The sequence below is a fragment of the Rana temporaria genome, chromosome 10 (genome assembly GCF_905171775.1).
Source record: "Rana temporaria chromosome 10, aRanTem1.1, whole genome shotgun sequence".
Taxonomy (NCBI): Eukaryota; Metazoa; Chordata; class Amphibia; order Anura; family Ranidae; genus Rana; species Rana temporaria.
The window spans coordinates 27,560,506-27,578,076 of NC_053498.1; the positions used below are offsets into that span (position 1 = coordinate 27,560,506).

Sequence of the window (17,571 nt, forward strand, 5' to 3'; positions counted from 1 at the left end):
AATCTGAGGTAATGCTGATGGCTTATTATTATTATTATAAAAGGAGTGGCTGGTGGTGACTCTCCTGATTTTTATTTTCACTGGAGGAGGAGCCTTGCAGGGAACAGGGTGAGAAAGCACCTGGGTGTGTTTTTTCAGAGTGGGGAAGTCCCTTATGTCAAAGCTGCTTCCTATTCTGCCTGTCAGTTTGTACAATTGCTGGTTAGAGCAAGAGGGGGGGGGGACACCGAGGGAGTGAGAAGCAGAGGAAGCCAGGAGGAGGAGGAGGACTGGGGGGGGGTCAGAGACTTTGTAGAGTTTAAGGCGTCAGGGAAAAAGGGAGATCCTGGCAATGAGTCAGTAAAGCCCATGAGAAGTGAACAAACGTAACAATCTTCGCACATTTAAGCGAGTCGGTAAATTGCCTGTATCATCCATACAAGTGGCTTGCAGAAATCATCATGCAAGGAGGTCTTGCCAAAGCAGGAGGAGGACTGATGATGGCCACCATCCAACAATTGGTGTTGGATTGCTAAACATTTCAATGGGATTGATGCTACAGGCAACAACGTGACGAAATAAAAGTTGCAGCAGGTAAACAGGGGGAGGGAGAAGACAACAGAGGGAGGAGAGGAAGAGATTGAGGAGGAGAGCAACCCACAGGGGCACATAAGTGTCAATGACATCTGCACAGGGTTGGTGCCTGAAGGTTGAGATCTGAAGTTCTGGTTGGTGTTTGAGGACCTGGAGGTCTACATGGACTGTGCTCTTTTATTGAATGACTGATGGACACTGTACAGTCTACATTGACATCTGCACAAGTTTAGTGCCTGGAGGTTGAGGTCTGGAGATCTGGTTGGAGGTGGAAGGCTGAAGATCTGGTTGGAGGTTGAGATTTACAGAGCCGGTTGGAAGTTTAGGACCTGGAGGTCTACATGCACTGTACCATCTACACGGACATCTACAGAGGTTAAGTGCCTGGAGGTCTAGATGCACTGAGATCTCTCATTGAATGACTTATGGACACTGTACCATCTACATGGACATCTGCAGAGGTTAAGTGCCTGGAGGTTGAGATCTGAAAATCTAGTTGGAAGTTGAGATCCAGAGATCTGATTGGAGGTTGAGATCCACAGATCTTTTTTTTAAATCCAACAAAAGTTTTATTTAGTTTGCAGAGGTACAAGGCATACAAAATCCCCTCGACATATCGGGGACACAAACAAAATAGAGAGATCCACAGATCTGGTTGGAGGTTGAGATCCACAGATCTGGTTGGAGGTTGAGATCCTTGAATTTGGTTGGAGGGTTAAGAACCTGGAAGTCTACATGGATTAGGATCTTCCATTGACTGACCGATGGACACCGTACAGTACCACCACCAAGCAGGAAGGATGGAGGCCGCGTCGCCTTTGGACCTCAGCCTCCGAAAAAGTGTTTTGGAGGAGATGTCCCGAAATCCCACCGGATTATGGGCAAAGGGTGCTGTGCAGGTGGCTAAGACCCTGAAGGAGGTCAAAATGGAGCATACAAAGTCACCAGCAGGGGGACACGGTGGGTTGCTGGAGGAAACAGGACTACACAAAGACCAAGCCTGTTTGCCCCTGCGGAAACGTAGGTTCCCCCAGTCACCAAAGGAGGAGAAGCCCTTAGTGAAGCGGATTGATGATGGCGAATGGACAAGGCAGTACTACAGTTCCTATGTGACGATGCCGGTAGTGCCGACGCCAGGTTATTACCAAGGTAACTGTCTTGATATCATTCAATATATATATTTATATATAAGGTCTCATGCATATGGCCGTAGTTAATTTAAACATTTTTAGCAGGGTCTTGTTGGCATCTAATGGTGCGTCTGTAAAAACGCATTTAGATGCCTAAATGTACAGATTTGCAGAATTATTTTTGCAATCCTTTGACTCAAATTTATATGTGTACATAGATGTTTAGATGCACATGTGCAGAGGTGTAGATTTAAAAAAAAAATTATATTACCGATCTTGACAGAGCGCAATTTAGCCAATGGGAATGCAATATTGCTGCGTTACGATCTGTAAGAAAAAAAATAACGATACGGTTTACAGATCTGATGGCAGCATTTTTTACAGCTGTGTGCATTAACCCTAACGCTTTAATTGCTAATAGGGTGATAGTTGCTGTGCAAAGTTTAGTAAAGTGTAGCCAATCAGAATTCAAGACTTGTTCTCACCAGGTGCGCTGTGGGGAATGCATGCCAAAGCGAAAATTCCCACAGCGCATGGAAATGCGCTACCCTCTGCAGATAAGTTAATGGCACCTGAGCCTCTCTAGCCAACGCGGGTGCGTTCGCAGCCGCCAAAACGCATTATACTGCTATTTTTGCACATATAGGGGCAGATCCACAGAGCGAGTACGCCGGCGTATCTACTGATACGCCGGCGTACTTTCAAATTTCCCACGTGGTATCTTTGGTTTGAATCCTCAAACCAAGATACGACGGCATCTGGGTTAGATCCGACAGGCGTATGGCTTCGTATGCCTTTGGATCTTTGATGCAATACTTCGGCGTCCGCTGCGTGGAGTTCTCGTCGTTTTCCGCGTTGAGTATGCAAATTAGCTATTTCCGACGATCCACAAACATACGCGTGGCCGTCGCATTCTCTTACGTCGTCTCTAGTCGGCTTTTTCCGGCGTATAGTTAAATCTGCTGTTTTGCGGCGTATAGTTAGACTTGCCATGTTAAGTATGGCCGTCGTTCCTGCGTTTATTTTGATTTTTTTTTTTTTTTTTTGCGTAAGTCGCCCATGAATCGGGATGGAAGTAATTCACGTCTATGTTAAAAAAAATAACGTCCTTGCAACGTCTTTTAGCGAAATGCACGGGGGGAAATTTAGGGACGGCGCATGCACAGTTCATTCGGCGCGGGGACGCGCTTCATTTAAATGAAACAGGCCCCCTAATCGCCAATTTGAATTACGCGCTGTTACGCCGCCAGAGATAGACTACGCCGCCGTAACTTACGGCGCGAAATCTTTAAGGATTCGAACTAAAGCCAGGTAAGGTACGGCGGCGTAGCGTATCTCTGATACGCTGCGCGGGTGCAGATCTCTGTGGATCTGCCTCTTCATGTGTATAAGGCAACACATTGAAATTAATTGGCTGCCCTAAACATGGAATGCGAAAAAACCCGCACAGACAGGTGCGGAGCAGGGAATGCATGCGAACGTGCGCAGTTTCCCACACCGCACAAAAGGCAGCACACTGAAATGAATAGGCTGCCCTAAACATGATGCGCAAAAAAAAGCAGCACTCACAAGCAGCTAGCAAATGTGGGTGCATTTGAAGCTGCTAAAACGCATGATGCTACTAGTTTTGCGCATTTCATATGCATAAGGCAACAGTTGTCTTAAGTTTTACGCAAAAGCGTACAGTTTCCTACACCGCATGGAAACGCGCTGCGTTCTGCAATCACACTCAGGTGCCATTAATTCCTAATGGCACCCACAAGCAGCAAGCAAACATGGGTGCATTCGAAGACACCAAAACGCATCATGCTACTAGTTTTGCGCATTTCATATGCATAAGGCAACACATTGAAATGAATTAGCTACCCTAAACATGGCGCCCAAAAAAAAACGCACAGACAGGTGCGAAGTGGGGAATGCATGCAAAAGCGCGCAGTTTCCCACACCGCATAAAAATGCGCTGCCTGCTGCAGACGTGCTCAGGTACCATTTATTTTTAATAGCTCCTGCAAGCATCTACTAAATGAAGAGTGCGAAGGAAAGGGAGTAAGCGCTCCAGGTGGGTGTGTTGGGAAGATCAGCAGCAGTTCAGGAAATCAAGGGTGCTGGCAATGCACAAAGCAATTGATATGAGGAAAAACATAAGGTTGTCTTTATTGTAAAAAATTGATAAAAGATGCACTACAAAACAAGCAGAACACAGGGAAAACATCCTACGCGTTTCACACTCCAATTAGTGCTTAGTCATGGCTCATGACTAAGCACTAATTGGAGTGTGAAACGTGTAGGCTGTTTTCCATGTGTTCTGCTTGTTTTGTAGTGAATTTTTTATCCATTTTTTACAATAAAGACAACTTTATCGTTTTTCTTGGAGTGCGGCTGTCCATCCCGTCTTTCCTCATATTAAATGAAGAGTGCGTTTGCAGCTGGACAAAACGCATGGTACCTCTATTTTTGCACGTTGCATAAGACAGGGTTTGACAAACTTGCTTGGAATCTAGGAGCCAGCTAAAAAAGTTAGGAGCCAGAAAACGCGCCCCGTCCCGACGAGCTTGCGCGCAGAAGCGAACACATACGTGAGCAGCGCCCGCATATATAAACGGTGTTCAAACCACACATGTGAGGTATCGCCGCGATCGGTAGAGCGAGAGCAATAATTCTAGACCTCCTCTGTAACTCAAAACATGCAACCTGTAGATTTTTTAAACATCGCCTATGAAGATTTTAAAGGGTAAAAGTTTGTCGGCATTCCACGAGCGGACGCAATTTTGAAGCGTGACATGTTGGGTATGAATTTACTCGGCGTAACATTATCTTTCATAATATTAAAAAAAAAATTGGGATAACTTTACTGTTGTCTTATTTTTTAATTAAAAAAAGTGTAATTTTTTCCCAAAAAACTGCGCTTGTAAGATCTCTGCGCAAATACGGTGTGACAGAAAGTATTGCAACGATCGCCATTTTATTCTCTAGGGTGTTAGGATAAAAAATATATATAATGTTTGGGGGTTGTAATTAGAGGGAAGAAGATGGCAGTGAAAATAGTGAAATATTGTGAAAAATTACATTAGAATTGCTGTTTAACTTGTAATGCATAACTTGGAATACCAACGGCCACCACCAGATGGCGCCAGCTCACACATCTGGTGGTAATAACTTGTAATACCAACCGCTCACCACCAGATTTGTCGAGCCCTGGCATAAGACAACACACTTAAAGGAGGAATGGGCTGCCTTAAAGCGGAGCTCCGGTCAAAAAAAAAAAAAATTAAAGTCAGCAGCTACTAACACTGTAGCTGCTGACTTTTAATAAGGACACTTACCCGTCCAAGTCGCCAGCAATGTCGGCCCCCGCTGAGGCCGATCCTCGATCCTGGCAGCTCCAGGCGCAGCCATCTATAGTAAGGGAAACATGCAGTGAAGCCGTTGCGGCTTCACTGCCCTTTTTTCTACTGCGCATGCGCAAGCAGCGCGGCGCTTTGTGAATGGGCCGGCTGCTTTCTGGGATACACACAGTTCCCAGAATACAGCGCGCCCCATTCACAAGAAGAAACAGAGGGCCAGATTCACAGAGAAATACGACGGTGTATGTCCTGGTACGCCGTCGTATCTCTGACTTAGGCCGGTCGTATCTATGCGCCTGATTCATAGAATCAGTTACGCATAGATATGCCTAAGATCCGACAGGTGTAACTGTGTTACACCGTCGAATCTTAACTGCAATTTAAAAATGGCCGCGGGGGGCGTTCTCGCTGATTTACGCTGAGAAATATGTAAATCAGCGAGATACGCCAATTCACAAACGTATGCAGTGTTGTTACGACGTTTACGTAGCAGTTTTACCGGCGTATACTTACCCCTGCTTCTATGAGGCGCAGCCAAAGTATAGCTGTCGTTCCAACGTCAAATTTTTTTTTTTTTACGTTGTTTGCGTACGCCGATTCTCAAACCCGCTCGTCGCAAGTTACGCTCACGCTGAAACCACTGAAGTCCTAGCGACGTCAGTGGGAGCAATGCACGCCGGGAAAATTCGCGGACTGCGCATGCGCATTTAAATCGGCGCGGGGACGCGCCTGATTTAAATAGTACACTCCCCCTAGCCGCAGAATTTGAATTCCGCCGGGGTATTTACGATCCGCCGCCGCAAGTTTGGAGGTAAGTGTTTTGTGAATTACTAACTTACCTCTCAAACTTGCGACAGCGGATCTTAAATCACATAGGTCACGCGGATCTAAAGATCCGCTGATCTATGTGAATCTAGCCCAGAGTGTAGGAGGATGAAGAGAATCGGCCGCGGTGGATGAAGAGGCAGATCCGGCACTTCCGCATAGCAACAGCTATTTAGGGTAAGTAAAAAAAAAAAAAAAAATGTTCATCTTTTTTTTTTTCGATTTTTGGTGGAAAGATTTTTTTCAGGGTGGAACTCCACTTTAACTATGACACGCAAAAAAAAAAACCCTCAAGGACACACCTCATTGTATCGTCCCAAAGTCCAAAATCAACACAGAAACCTGTTAGGTGAATAAACTGTCCGGCATCTACCGAAAATTCAATATTAGTTTTGGGTGGAGTAACCCTTTACTATGAAGAATCGATTTTTACTATCAATGAATAAAGTGAGAACTATTCAGGACCCGAGCCAAGTTTTTATTGCTATTCTAGCCCTCAGATTTCCCATTGTGACTTTTGGGGTCACCGGGGGAACTCTTTCTATTTGGTGAACAAACAGCAAAGAAAAAAAAAAATCATATAAAAGGGAAGACGTAGTTAGGTCAGAGCTGCCGATCTGCATTCTTCCTCCAAGACTCATGTAATGATGTCATCGGATTCTGACAGCCAGACAAATTGCATATTTATGAAGACAGATAAGGAATGACAGCTTCCATATTCATAGTACAGATCTCCTTTTGAAGTTCTTACAGTTGTGTCCCCATTTAAAAGATTTGGGCTCACTTCCTGTGTGGGGTCACTGAGACATGGAGTGGGGAGGAACACAGTAAATCTTCCCCAATCTCTTTAAAGTTTATAGTCTAAAACTGGCGCACACAGAGGGCCAGATTCTCCAAGATCCCGCGTTGGCGTAGTGTAAGCCATTTACACTACGCCACCGCAACTTACTGGAGCAAGTGCCGTATTCCTCAAGCACTTGCTCCGTAATTTGCGGCGGCGTAGTGTAAATGGCCCGGCGTATGGCCGCATAATTCAAAGGGGGCGGCTTGTATTCTAATTAAGTGTGCCCCCGTGCCGATTGAACTGCGCATGCGCCGGGCTAAAAAATAGCCCATTGCGCATGCTCCAGCTCACGACGGAAAACATCAATGACGCCGACGTGAGCGTCATTGACGTAAAGTCGTATTCAAGAACGACTTAGTAAAACGACGTAAAAAACGACGCCGACCCGACGCCATACTTAACTTGGCATACGGCGGACTGGCGTAAGGTTACCCCTCATATAGCAGGGGTAACCTTACGCTTACGGAAACGACGTACGCGACGACTACGCGACGCAAATTCGTTCGGGAATCGGCGTATCAGGCTCATTTGCATTGTCAAATGAGACCTGAACGTAAACGCCACCTAGCGGTCAGCGTTGTATTGCATTTAGGATCCGACGGTGTAAGTGACTTACACCAGTCGGATCCTAGCCTAATTCCGGCTTATCTTGTAACCAATCAGCTTCCAGGTTTTTATTGTCAAAGGTTAATTGAACAAGCCGAAGTTAGAAGCTGATTGGCTAGCATGCACAGCTGCACCAGATTTTGTGTTTTCCAGTTTTAGTAAATCTCCCCCAATGTGAACCTTTCACATGCTACAAAAATCGGAATTGTATTGGTGTGCATGTGTCCCAGTGGATGAATTGCCATTTAACCACTTAAGCCCCGGACCAATATGCAGCTAAATGCCCAGAGGTGTTTTTACAATTTGGCACTGCGCTGCTTTTTTTTTTTTTTTATTTCACAAATTCTTTATTGGGTGAATAACAGTGTATCATACATAGTACAAGATACAATAAGTAGGCATTTTGACAGCAAAATAGTTTTGGCATAGAAAGAATACATCCAAACAGTCATTACAGGCAGTATCTTTGGTAATAATGTATAAATAGCAGAACTATCACCTTAAGATGTTTTTTTTTTTTCCTAACTAAAACAGAGAATACGTATACGCATGTGGTTGCATATTCTTACTGGTGCGTGTAAAAGGGGTAGGGAAAGGGGGAGAGGAGAGATAAAAAAAAAAAAAAAAAAAAAAAGATCCCAGACATTTTAACCTTAGTGACATACTTAGATAAAGGAAAGAGTATATATATACTAAACACTGGAGTGTTTTCCTGTATTTAGACAACTTTTATGTAATAACTCGCTGATAATTTCGGGAAACCTTAAATGAAGTCCAGTTGGACCAAATCGCTGAAAATTTGACAATTCTCTCTTGGGAGATGCTGATAAGTTCCTCAACTCTTTCTATGTTATTAATTCTCCTAAACCATTCAGCTTTCGTTGGGCGCTGCTTTAACTGGTAATTGCGCGGTCATGCAATGTTGTACCGAAACGAAATTGGCGTCCTTTTCTTCCCACAAATAGAGCTTTCTTTTGGTGGTATTTGATCACCTCTGCGGTTTTTATTTTTTATGCTATAAACAAAAATAGAGCGACAATTTTGAAAAAAAATCTATATTTTTTACTTTTTTCTATAATAAATATCCCCCAAAAATATATAAAAAAAAAAATTCTCAGTTTAGGCCGATAAGTATTCTTCTACATATTTTTGGTAAAAAAAATTGCAATAAGCGTTTATCGGTTGGTTTGCGCAAAATTTATAGCGTTTACAAAATAGGGGATAGTTTTATTGCATTTTTATTAATTTTTGTTTTCTACTAATGGCGGCGATCAGCGATTTTTTTTCATGACTGCGACATTATGGCGGACACTTCGGACAATTTTGACACATTTTTGGGACCATTGTCATTTTCACAGCAAAAAATGCATTTAAATTGCATTGTTTATTGTGAAAATGACAGTTGCAGTTTGGGAGTTAAACACAGGGGGCGCTGTAGGAGTTATGTTTCACCTAGTGTGTGTTTACAACTGTAGGGGGGTGTGGCTGTAGGTGTGACGTCATCGATTGTGTCTCCCTATAAAAGGGATGACATGATCGATGCAGCCGCCACAGTGAAGCACGGGGAAGCCGTGTTTACATATGGCTCTCCCCGTTCTTCAGCTCCGGGGAGCGATCGCGAGGGGGTGGCTATAAACGAATAGCCGCGCCGTCGTCCCGGATCGCTCCCACGCGATTAACCACCGCCGTATGTACCAGGGGGGGTCCGATCGGACCCACGTCTAGGCAGCGACGTGCGGGCACGTCGTTCTGCCTGTCCGTGCCGTGTACATGCGGCGGTCGTTAAGCGGTTAAATTACATTTAAATGATAAAAGTCCCATGTATTACGACACTGGTCTAGTGATGACCATACATGGAATTATTTTTTATACAATCATATTGCCGATAGATTTATTGTCCAATCAGAAATACGATTAGATCTAAAAGATCGTTCGATGCACTATATACTAAGGCTGCTTTCACACTGAGGCGCTTTGCAAGCGCTATTGCGTTAAAAATAGCGCCTGCTCCTTTATAGCCAGTGTGAAAGCCTGAGGGCAGTAAATAAAAGTCCTGCCAGCCGCATCTTTGAGGCGCTGTAGGAGCGGTGAATATACCGCTCCTACAGCGCCCCTGCCCATTAAAATCAATGGGGCAGTGCCCACAAAGCGCTGCAAAGCAGCGTTTTTGCGGGCGGGCTTAACCCTTTTTCGGCCGCTAGCGAGGGTTGCCGAAAATCGCGGCAAAAATGACAGTAAAATGGCACTTTAGCGCCGACGCACCCAGCGCTTCAGTGTGAAAGTAGCCTTAGTGAGCATATAGAATTATCTACATTCATACGATCAAAATTTCCGTCCAGACTAATCTGGGTAATGTCGATTAAATTGATCAATTTTGCTGATGTATGTGTCTTTTTAAGAATTCACAGATCTGATCCTGTGAAAAATCGTCGGGTCAGATCAGCATTAGGCTGACCATACACCAGGGCTTGACAAATTTGCTTGGAATCTAGGAGCCGAACGTACTGCGCATGCGCCGTCCCTAAAATTTCCCGACGTGCATTGCGCGAAATGACGTTGCAAGGACGTCATTGGTTTCGACGTGAACGTAAATGGCGTCCAGCCCCATTCACGGACGACTTACGTAAACAACGTAATTTTTAAATTTCGACGCGGAAACGACGGCCATACTTAACATTGGTTGCCCCTCATATAGCAGGGGCTACTTTACACATCGCAAAAGCTACGGAAACGTTGTATCTTCACTGCGTCGACTGCGCGTACGTTCGGGAATTCGTGTATTTTGCTAATTTGCATACTCGATCAGGAAAACGACGGAGGCGACACCTAGCAGGCGGAAAAAAAAATTGCATTTAAGATCCGACAGCGTAAGAGCCTTACGCCTGTCGGAATCTAATGGATATCTGTGCGTAACTGATTCTAAGAATTAGTCGCATAGATACGACGGCCCAGATTAGGACTTACGATGGCGCACATGGCGTTGCGCCGTCGTAAGCCCTTTCAGAATCTGGGCCATAATGTTTGGGGGTTCTAATTAGAGGGAAGGAGATGGCAGTGAAAACAGACAGGGGAAGAACCATTAGAATTGCTGGTTGTCTTGTCATACCAACGGCCACCACAAGATGGTGCAAGATCACAGAAAGAAAGCATAGGCCTGCAGAAGGCCGCAAAGCTGCGGCCTCATTTACCGGCCGGCCGGACATGATCGCGCGGCTGGGGGCGCACGGAGACACAGGATGCCCCAGGTAGCGAATTCTAGTCTCAATGGCGACCTGACACCCAGGATTCGTCTAACCCTGCCATACACTATACAACCTGATTGTACAATCTTCTTTAGATCTACCATCAGCCATGCAGTGCAAGCATTTGCCTGATTAATTCTAGTTGAATGGATAATTTAGGTTTGTCCTCGTTGTACAAATTGGAAAAGATTCCCCAGGGGGTTTTATTTGCAGCCAGGAAAAAATACTTTATATTATATCAAAAAGTATTTTTATTGAAAAAAGTTTCACACAGAGAACATCTGTTTATATCAAAACATGAGCTCTGGAATTTGAATTAAAAGCATATACATCATGATACAGCTGTATGACTACATGCATGATTGACAGGATATAACTATATTTTGATCATACTAAAGCCTCCGACGCGTTTCGACCTTGTCAGTAGAGGTCTTCTTCTGGGGGAAAAGGAGGAGAGACTCTAGAAAAAGATACATTGTACAAGTAAAATTGTTTGTGAAACCAAAGCATTCCTCATTGTACAATCGCTGTACTATCTTCTCTAGGTTTACCAATAGTATAATGTCCTGCCTTGTAGTATAATGTCCTGCCTTGTAGTATAATGTCCTGCCTTGTAGTATAATGTCCTGCCTTGTAGTATAATGTCCTGCCTGATTTTATATCAATTAAAAAGGGTTGTTTAGGTTTGTCTGAATATTACATAGTTTTTGGTAAAGCTAAATGGGGCAGATCCACAAAGATCTGCCCCGGCGCATCGTATCTGAGATACGCTACGCCGCCGTACCTTACCTGGCTTTGGTTTGAATCCATAAATATTTTGTGCCGTAAGTTGCGGCGTAGTGTATCTCAAGCGGCGTAACGGCGCGGAATTCTAATTGGGCAGGGAAGGGGGCGTGTTTCATTTAAATGAAGCGCGTCCCCGCACCGAACGAACTGCGCATGCGCTGTCCCTAAATTTCCCGCCGTGCATTGCGCGAAATGACGTCGCAAGGACGTCATTGTTTTGACTTGGACGTAAATTACGTCCATCCCGCGATTCACGGACGACTTACGCAAACTAAATTAAAAAAAATCAAATTAAACGCGGGAACGACCGCCATACTTAACATAGCAGGTTTAACTATACGCCACGAAATACCAGCTTTAACTATACGCCGAAAAAAGCCGACTAGAGACGATGTAAAAAAATGCGACGGCCGCTCGTACGTTTTTTTGGATCGTCGGAAATAGCTAATTTGCATACTCGACGCGGAAAACGACGTGAACGCCACCCAGCGTACGCCGAAAAATTGCATCTTAGATCCGAAGCCGTACGCCTGTCGGATCTAACCCAGATGCCGTCGTATCTTGTTTTGAGGATTCAAAACAAAGATACGACGCGGGAAATTTGAAAGTACGCCGGCGTATCAGTAGGTACGCCGGCGTACTCTCTTTGTGGATCTGCCCCAAATGAGATTACACATCGATTGTACAATCAGATTGTATAGTGGATGGCCAGTTTTACATTGGGAATCCAGATGCAGCATTTTAGAGTGCAGCAAATCTTTCTAGTGGAACTGCTAAAATTCTTACTGAAGAAAATACCAAACATTGTAGCTAAAATGTTGCCAAATATTGCAAAGTGTAAAATAAATAGTATCCTCAGCTGGAGAGAAGTTGTTATTACATCCTAAATATTTGTCTGCTTGTCACACACAAGTGACAACTCAACCGATACAATGAAGAGGATCCAACGGGACTATCTTAAGAGCTGGTGACTTGTCCTTAATGTTGCCCTAACGGGGAAGTTCCTTCAAGGACTGCGCAGGCGCAAACTTGCAGACTGAAATCTCCGAACCTCGGCCGGCATCCAGGCTCATTCTTTAACATCCCTGTGGATTGGAGGATGTTAAAAAAAAGAGCCAGGAGGCCGACTGGCCACTTTCCTCGAAATCCACGTCGCCCTGGATGCCGGCCGAGGTTCGGAGATTTCCGTCACCAAGTTTACGCCTGCGCAGTCCTTGAAGGAACTTTCCCGTTAGCTGGAACCATCTCGGCAGATCATAGTGCGCCTGCACAGGAACTTTCACGATAGCCGGAACCAGCTCGGCAGATCACCGGTTCACACAGGGGCGACCTGGGATCCGACTTGAAGTCTCCCCAAGTCGCGCGGTTGAGAAAATCAATGGAAGGGAATAGGAGCCGTCTTAATGTACACTACTGCAGTCACTCCAACTTCAGAAAAGGTTCCTGTACTACTTCAATCCGACTTGTAGGCAACTTGTACCCATTGATTTCAATGGAAGTCGGATCACTGTCTTAACTGAAGCAACAATACAAAAAGATAACATACATTTCTCAGGCAAACCCCTTCCTCCCTCCCACAGAGCTGATTGTTGTTTGATTGGCCACTGGAAAGCCTCCTGTCCTGGAGGCGACTTGAAGTTGCCTTGTAAGTTGCCTGATGATTCATACTCAAGTCGTATCCAAGTTGCCTCCCAAAGGCTGCATTCACACCTAGGCGTACAAAATCGCGGCGTTTTGTCCCGCGAATTGCGGCGACAAATTGCGGCGTTTTGTACCGCGATTTGCGGCGACAAAATGCCGCGATTGTGAATGCAGCCTCACCCCCTCTATGGAGATGGTTCACATCTCCTATGCTGAATGCTGCATGAAAAAAAGGTCCGGGACTTTTTTTCAGGCGGCAGGCGTACGGCGTTCGGCGTGGAGATGTGAACCATCTCCATAGAGGGCAATGTGTTTTCATCCCTCCAGCGTCTCGGGGCTGCTGCGGCGTCACGCTACAGGCGACAAAACGCCTAGGTGTGAATGGGGGCAAAGTCGTGCTGGAAGTTGCGTTGCCCCTGTGTGAACCGACTCTTATAATCGTTGGCCCGGATTCAGAAAGGAGTTACGCCGGCGTATCTCCAGATACGCCCTTGTAACTCCGAATGCGGGCCGTCGCATCTCGGCGCCTGATTCATAGAATCAGATACGCCTCAATGTTGCCTAGATACGAGCGGCGTAAGTCTCCTACGCCGTCGTATCTTAGGGTGCAATATTTACGCTGACCGCGGAAAACTTTTGCGAGGAGGAGCCGAGAGAGCCGCCGAGGGACCCCAGGAGACATGGTCCGGGGACACTCTGTGCAAAATGAGCTGCACAGTGGAGGTAAGTATAACATGTTTGTTATTTTAAAAAAATATATTTTTTGCCTTTAGCGTTGCTTTAAGTGCTCTCTGTGTCCCTGACCGGACTTTACTTTTTCCATGATTGTTGTAGGGGGGGAGGCATGAGTTGCATTGCAATGGTTGCCTACGGTTGTTTTTTTTCGCAACCTCTATATTTTTGGGAAAATGAATTGAGGAGATATGAACAACTTCACAAAACTGATGCATACAATACAAATACATTTAATAAATTAATCTTCACGTTCTTTCCTGAAGAAGCCATATGGCGAAACATGTAGAAAAATATGGACGTGATGAAAATATGAATGTGATCACAGAAAATCATTGTGGGCAGTAGGATGTTTGTGTACACCTATGCCCATGATTGTATTGTATGCATCAGTTTTATGATACTGTTCATTTAATAAAAATTCTGTATATATTTTTACATACATTTTCGAGTGGTTTTCTATGTCGTAACGCACCCATAAAGTCCCATATCTCCTAAATTCCTTTTCTACTTTTAAGGGATGTTGGTGCCATATTTGTTGTAAGTTTTGGCGCTGGTATCTGTCCATATATTTGAATATCTATATTTTTTTTCATCTCACCACCCTTTAAGGTTCTGATATTGTTTATTGCACAATCTCTCTCCATTCTAATCTCCAATATCTGCTACCGGCTGTATGTGAGTATGACGCATGCCGTAAACATCTCTTCTCCGAGCCCCAGGGATTGTTTGCACTTGTTTTAATAAGCATTCTCCTCCAGCATATCTGCTGAGAAGTCTATCTGTCAAAGCAATATCCTCCAAAGAACATATGACAGCTGTTCCAGCTTGTTTGGACTTCCCTGAACTTACCTAATATTTTGCGTAAATTGAGACAAGGTCAGGAGCCAATCAGAGTATTGCTTTCATTTCCTACCCTCTGCAAGAGAAATGGAAGGAGGGATGTGATTGGGTGTGGCTACACTTCTCCCACTCAATTGGGAACTATGGGCCAGATTCACAGAAGAGATACGACGGCGTTTCTCTGAAACGCCGTCGTATCTCTCAGAGTATCTATGCGACTGATTCATAGAATCAGTTACGCATAGATAGCCCTTAGATCCGACTGGTGTAATTGTCTTACACCGTCGGATCTTAGAATGCAGTACCTCGGCTGCCGCTGGGTGGAGTTTGCATCGTATTCCAGCGTCGGGTATGCAAATTAGCAGTTACGGCGATCCACAACGGTTTTCGCGTTCGTTACGTTGGCACAAGTCTTAGTTTCCCGTCGCAAAGTTAAGCAATCTTTTTCATTGCTTAACTTTACACCAGCCATGTTAAAGTATGGCCGTCGTTCCCGCGTCGATTTTGATTTTTTTTTTTCCGGCGTAAGTACGTTACGCACGTCGCGATTCACAAACACGTCACGCCGCCGTAATTTCGCGCAAAGCACGTCGGGAAAATTGCGAACGGAGCATGCGCAGAACGTCCGGCGCAGGAGCGCGCCTAATTTAAATTGTACACGCCCCATTTGAATTGGGCGGGCTTGCGCCGGACGTGTTTACGATACACTGCCGCAAGTTTACAGGTAAGTGCTTTTTGGATCGGGCACTAACACTGAAAACTTGCGGCGGTGTAACGTAAACGGGTTACGTTGCGCCGCCGCAATTGTACCTGAATCTGGCCCTATGTGCATGTATTAGGCCAATATCACGTCCCAATATTCATGACTAATATATGTGTAGTGGATGTAGCACTACCCCCGTAGGAGCTGCTGGTTAGTTTTAGGCCTTGCACGTTACCTCGTTCCTCGTTGTCTAGGGGCAGGGGCGGACTGACAACTCATGGGGTCCCCGGACAATAGGAGATTATGGGGCCTCCGGGGAATACGAGATTATGGGGCCCCCAGGCAAAAGATTATGGGGCCACACAGTATACACACACACACACATACAGTATACACACAGACACACAATATACACACACAGAATACACATACACACACTGAAAAGATACTGGAGAGGCGGGGCAGCTATAATCTTGTGATTTTTAAAAATACACAGATTTGTACATACTGTCCCTGGTTTTACTGAGACTTGCAGCCCTGATGGGGCATGGGGCCCTCTGGCAGTGCCGAGTGCCCAAATGGTCAGTCCGCCGCTGTCTAGGGGTTGAGAGTCAGCAAAAAGTTCAATGTCCACAAGTTATAGATCCTTTTCTTTTGTTTTTATTCTCAAACAACTTGTAGAAGTAGAGGGATGAAGGATCAGGGGAAGGTTCAGGCGCACAAAACAGATCGCTGGGAAATGGCTAAACTTCAAAGTCACACTCGCCACTTTCTCTAAAGGGGTTGTAAAGGGAAAAAATGTTTTCCCTAAATACCTTCCTGTACCTTAGCGCAGTCCTTGTTCACTTACCTCATCCTTCAATTTTGCTTTTAAATGTCCTTATTTCTTCTGAGAAATCCTCACTTCCTGTTCTTCTGTCTGTAACTCCACACAGTAATGCAAGGCTTTCTCCCTGGTGTGGAGAAAGCCTCTTGAGGGGGCGAGCAGGAGTGTCAGGACGCCCACAAACACACAGCTCCTTTCTCTATCTGCAAAGTAGATAGTGTCCTGATTTGCCTACTCGTCCCCTCCCCCCTCAAGAGGCTTTCTCCTCACCAGGAAAAAAGCCTTGCATTACGGTGGTGAGTTACAGACAGAAGAACATGAAGTGAGGATTTCTCAGAAGAAATAAGGACATTTAAAAGCAAAATGGAAGGATGAGGTAAGTGAAGGAGGACTGCACTAAGGTAAAGACATTTCCTTTACAACCCCTTTAAGTGAGTATTGCTCACCCGGATAGACCCCTCTCACCTGGCCTAGCAGTTGGGATGATGCACGGACAAGGATAATCTCAGTCTCTGCCACAGACTGGTTGCAAATTCAGATGAGGGATTCCGGAATCCTCTACCACAGGATTTGATACCCCGGAGATCCAGCCTTACAGTTCTAGAGCCTTTAAGCCGACCCGACACACTGTAAGGTATTGTAGGCTACGGTGCATCCTTCAATAAGTTACCAGGCCTCTCCCAAAGAACCAGCCTTCCGCTCGGTCCTTTCCGGGACAGGTCCTCCCCTGGCTTCCTCCATTGAGTGGCTTCCTCCCGCAGGACAGACAGCACAGGATCACCTTCATGGCTTAGGCCCCAGTCAGGGTAACTGGGCCTATCAGGCAGAAATGCAGCCTCGGGCCAGCATGGTCCCGAGGCTAAAAATCACACAACACATACCTCGCACCAGGAGGGCCACGAGGCGGAAAGGAGCCCTGAAAAATGGCGTCCGCCCCTTAAGTATCCTTCCCCAGCATGCCCAGCTGGGAGAACACTCCCACTGGGCTGTTCCCGAGGAAACACACCCAATACACCATGGCTTGCCTTAGTTCCAACATTGGCCTGTGGCGGTACCGCCACCTACAGGCAAACAAAGGGAAATCCCTCCAGGCACAGCCATAGCCAGAACAGAGGCTGATTTAGCCCCAATTAACAGAGTCTGAGCTAAACTACCAGCTCAGACACCCTCTAAATTTGACATAGCGCCTGATCATTGGGAGCAGGGCGCTACATGGATTTTTATTATTTTTTTGTAGCAGGTTGTTATGCATCAATGTGTGTTTCCTTTGTGCAATGACATGTGCTACTGATGTGCGTTTCTAATACTTTTTCGGTTTATGCACTGAATTGCATTAACATCCATTGGCCAAAGCGTGTTAATACCTGTTGCCAATTCATTACAAAGCATGTTAAATGCATTTTGATGAGTTGCATTCACTTCTTTGGGTCTCCCAACTCAGGGCTCATTGATTCACACATGGTGAATGGCATTTTT

The 17,571-nt window shown here is 45.4% G+C and overlaps 1 protein-coding gene across 2 annotated transcripts in view; it reads left to right on the forward strand.

The window, feature by feature from the left end:
- The first annotated feature begins 260 nt into the window (after positions 1 to 260).
- BCL3 (BCL3 transcription coactivator) overlaps positions 261 to 17,571 on the forward strand; it is a 119,756-nt gene continuing 102,445 nt past the window's right edge. The window contains exon 1 of one of the 2 annotated variants that reach the window (XM_040327449.1): positions 261 to 1,722. In XM_040327449.1, coding sequence (XP_040183383.1) covers positions 1,338 to 1,722 — 385 coding nt within the window. In that variant the 5' untranslated portion in view covers positions 261 to 1,337. The remainder of the gene's footprint in view (positions 1,723 to 17,571) is intronic. The other variant, XM_040327450.1, reaches the window with a different exon arrangement.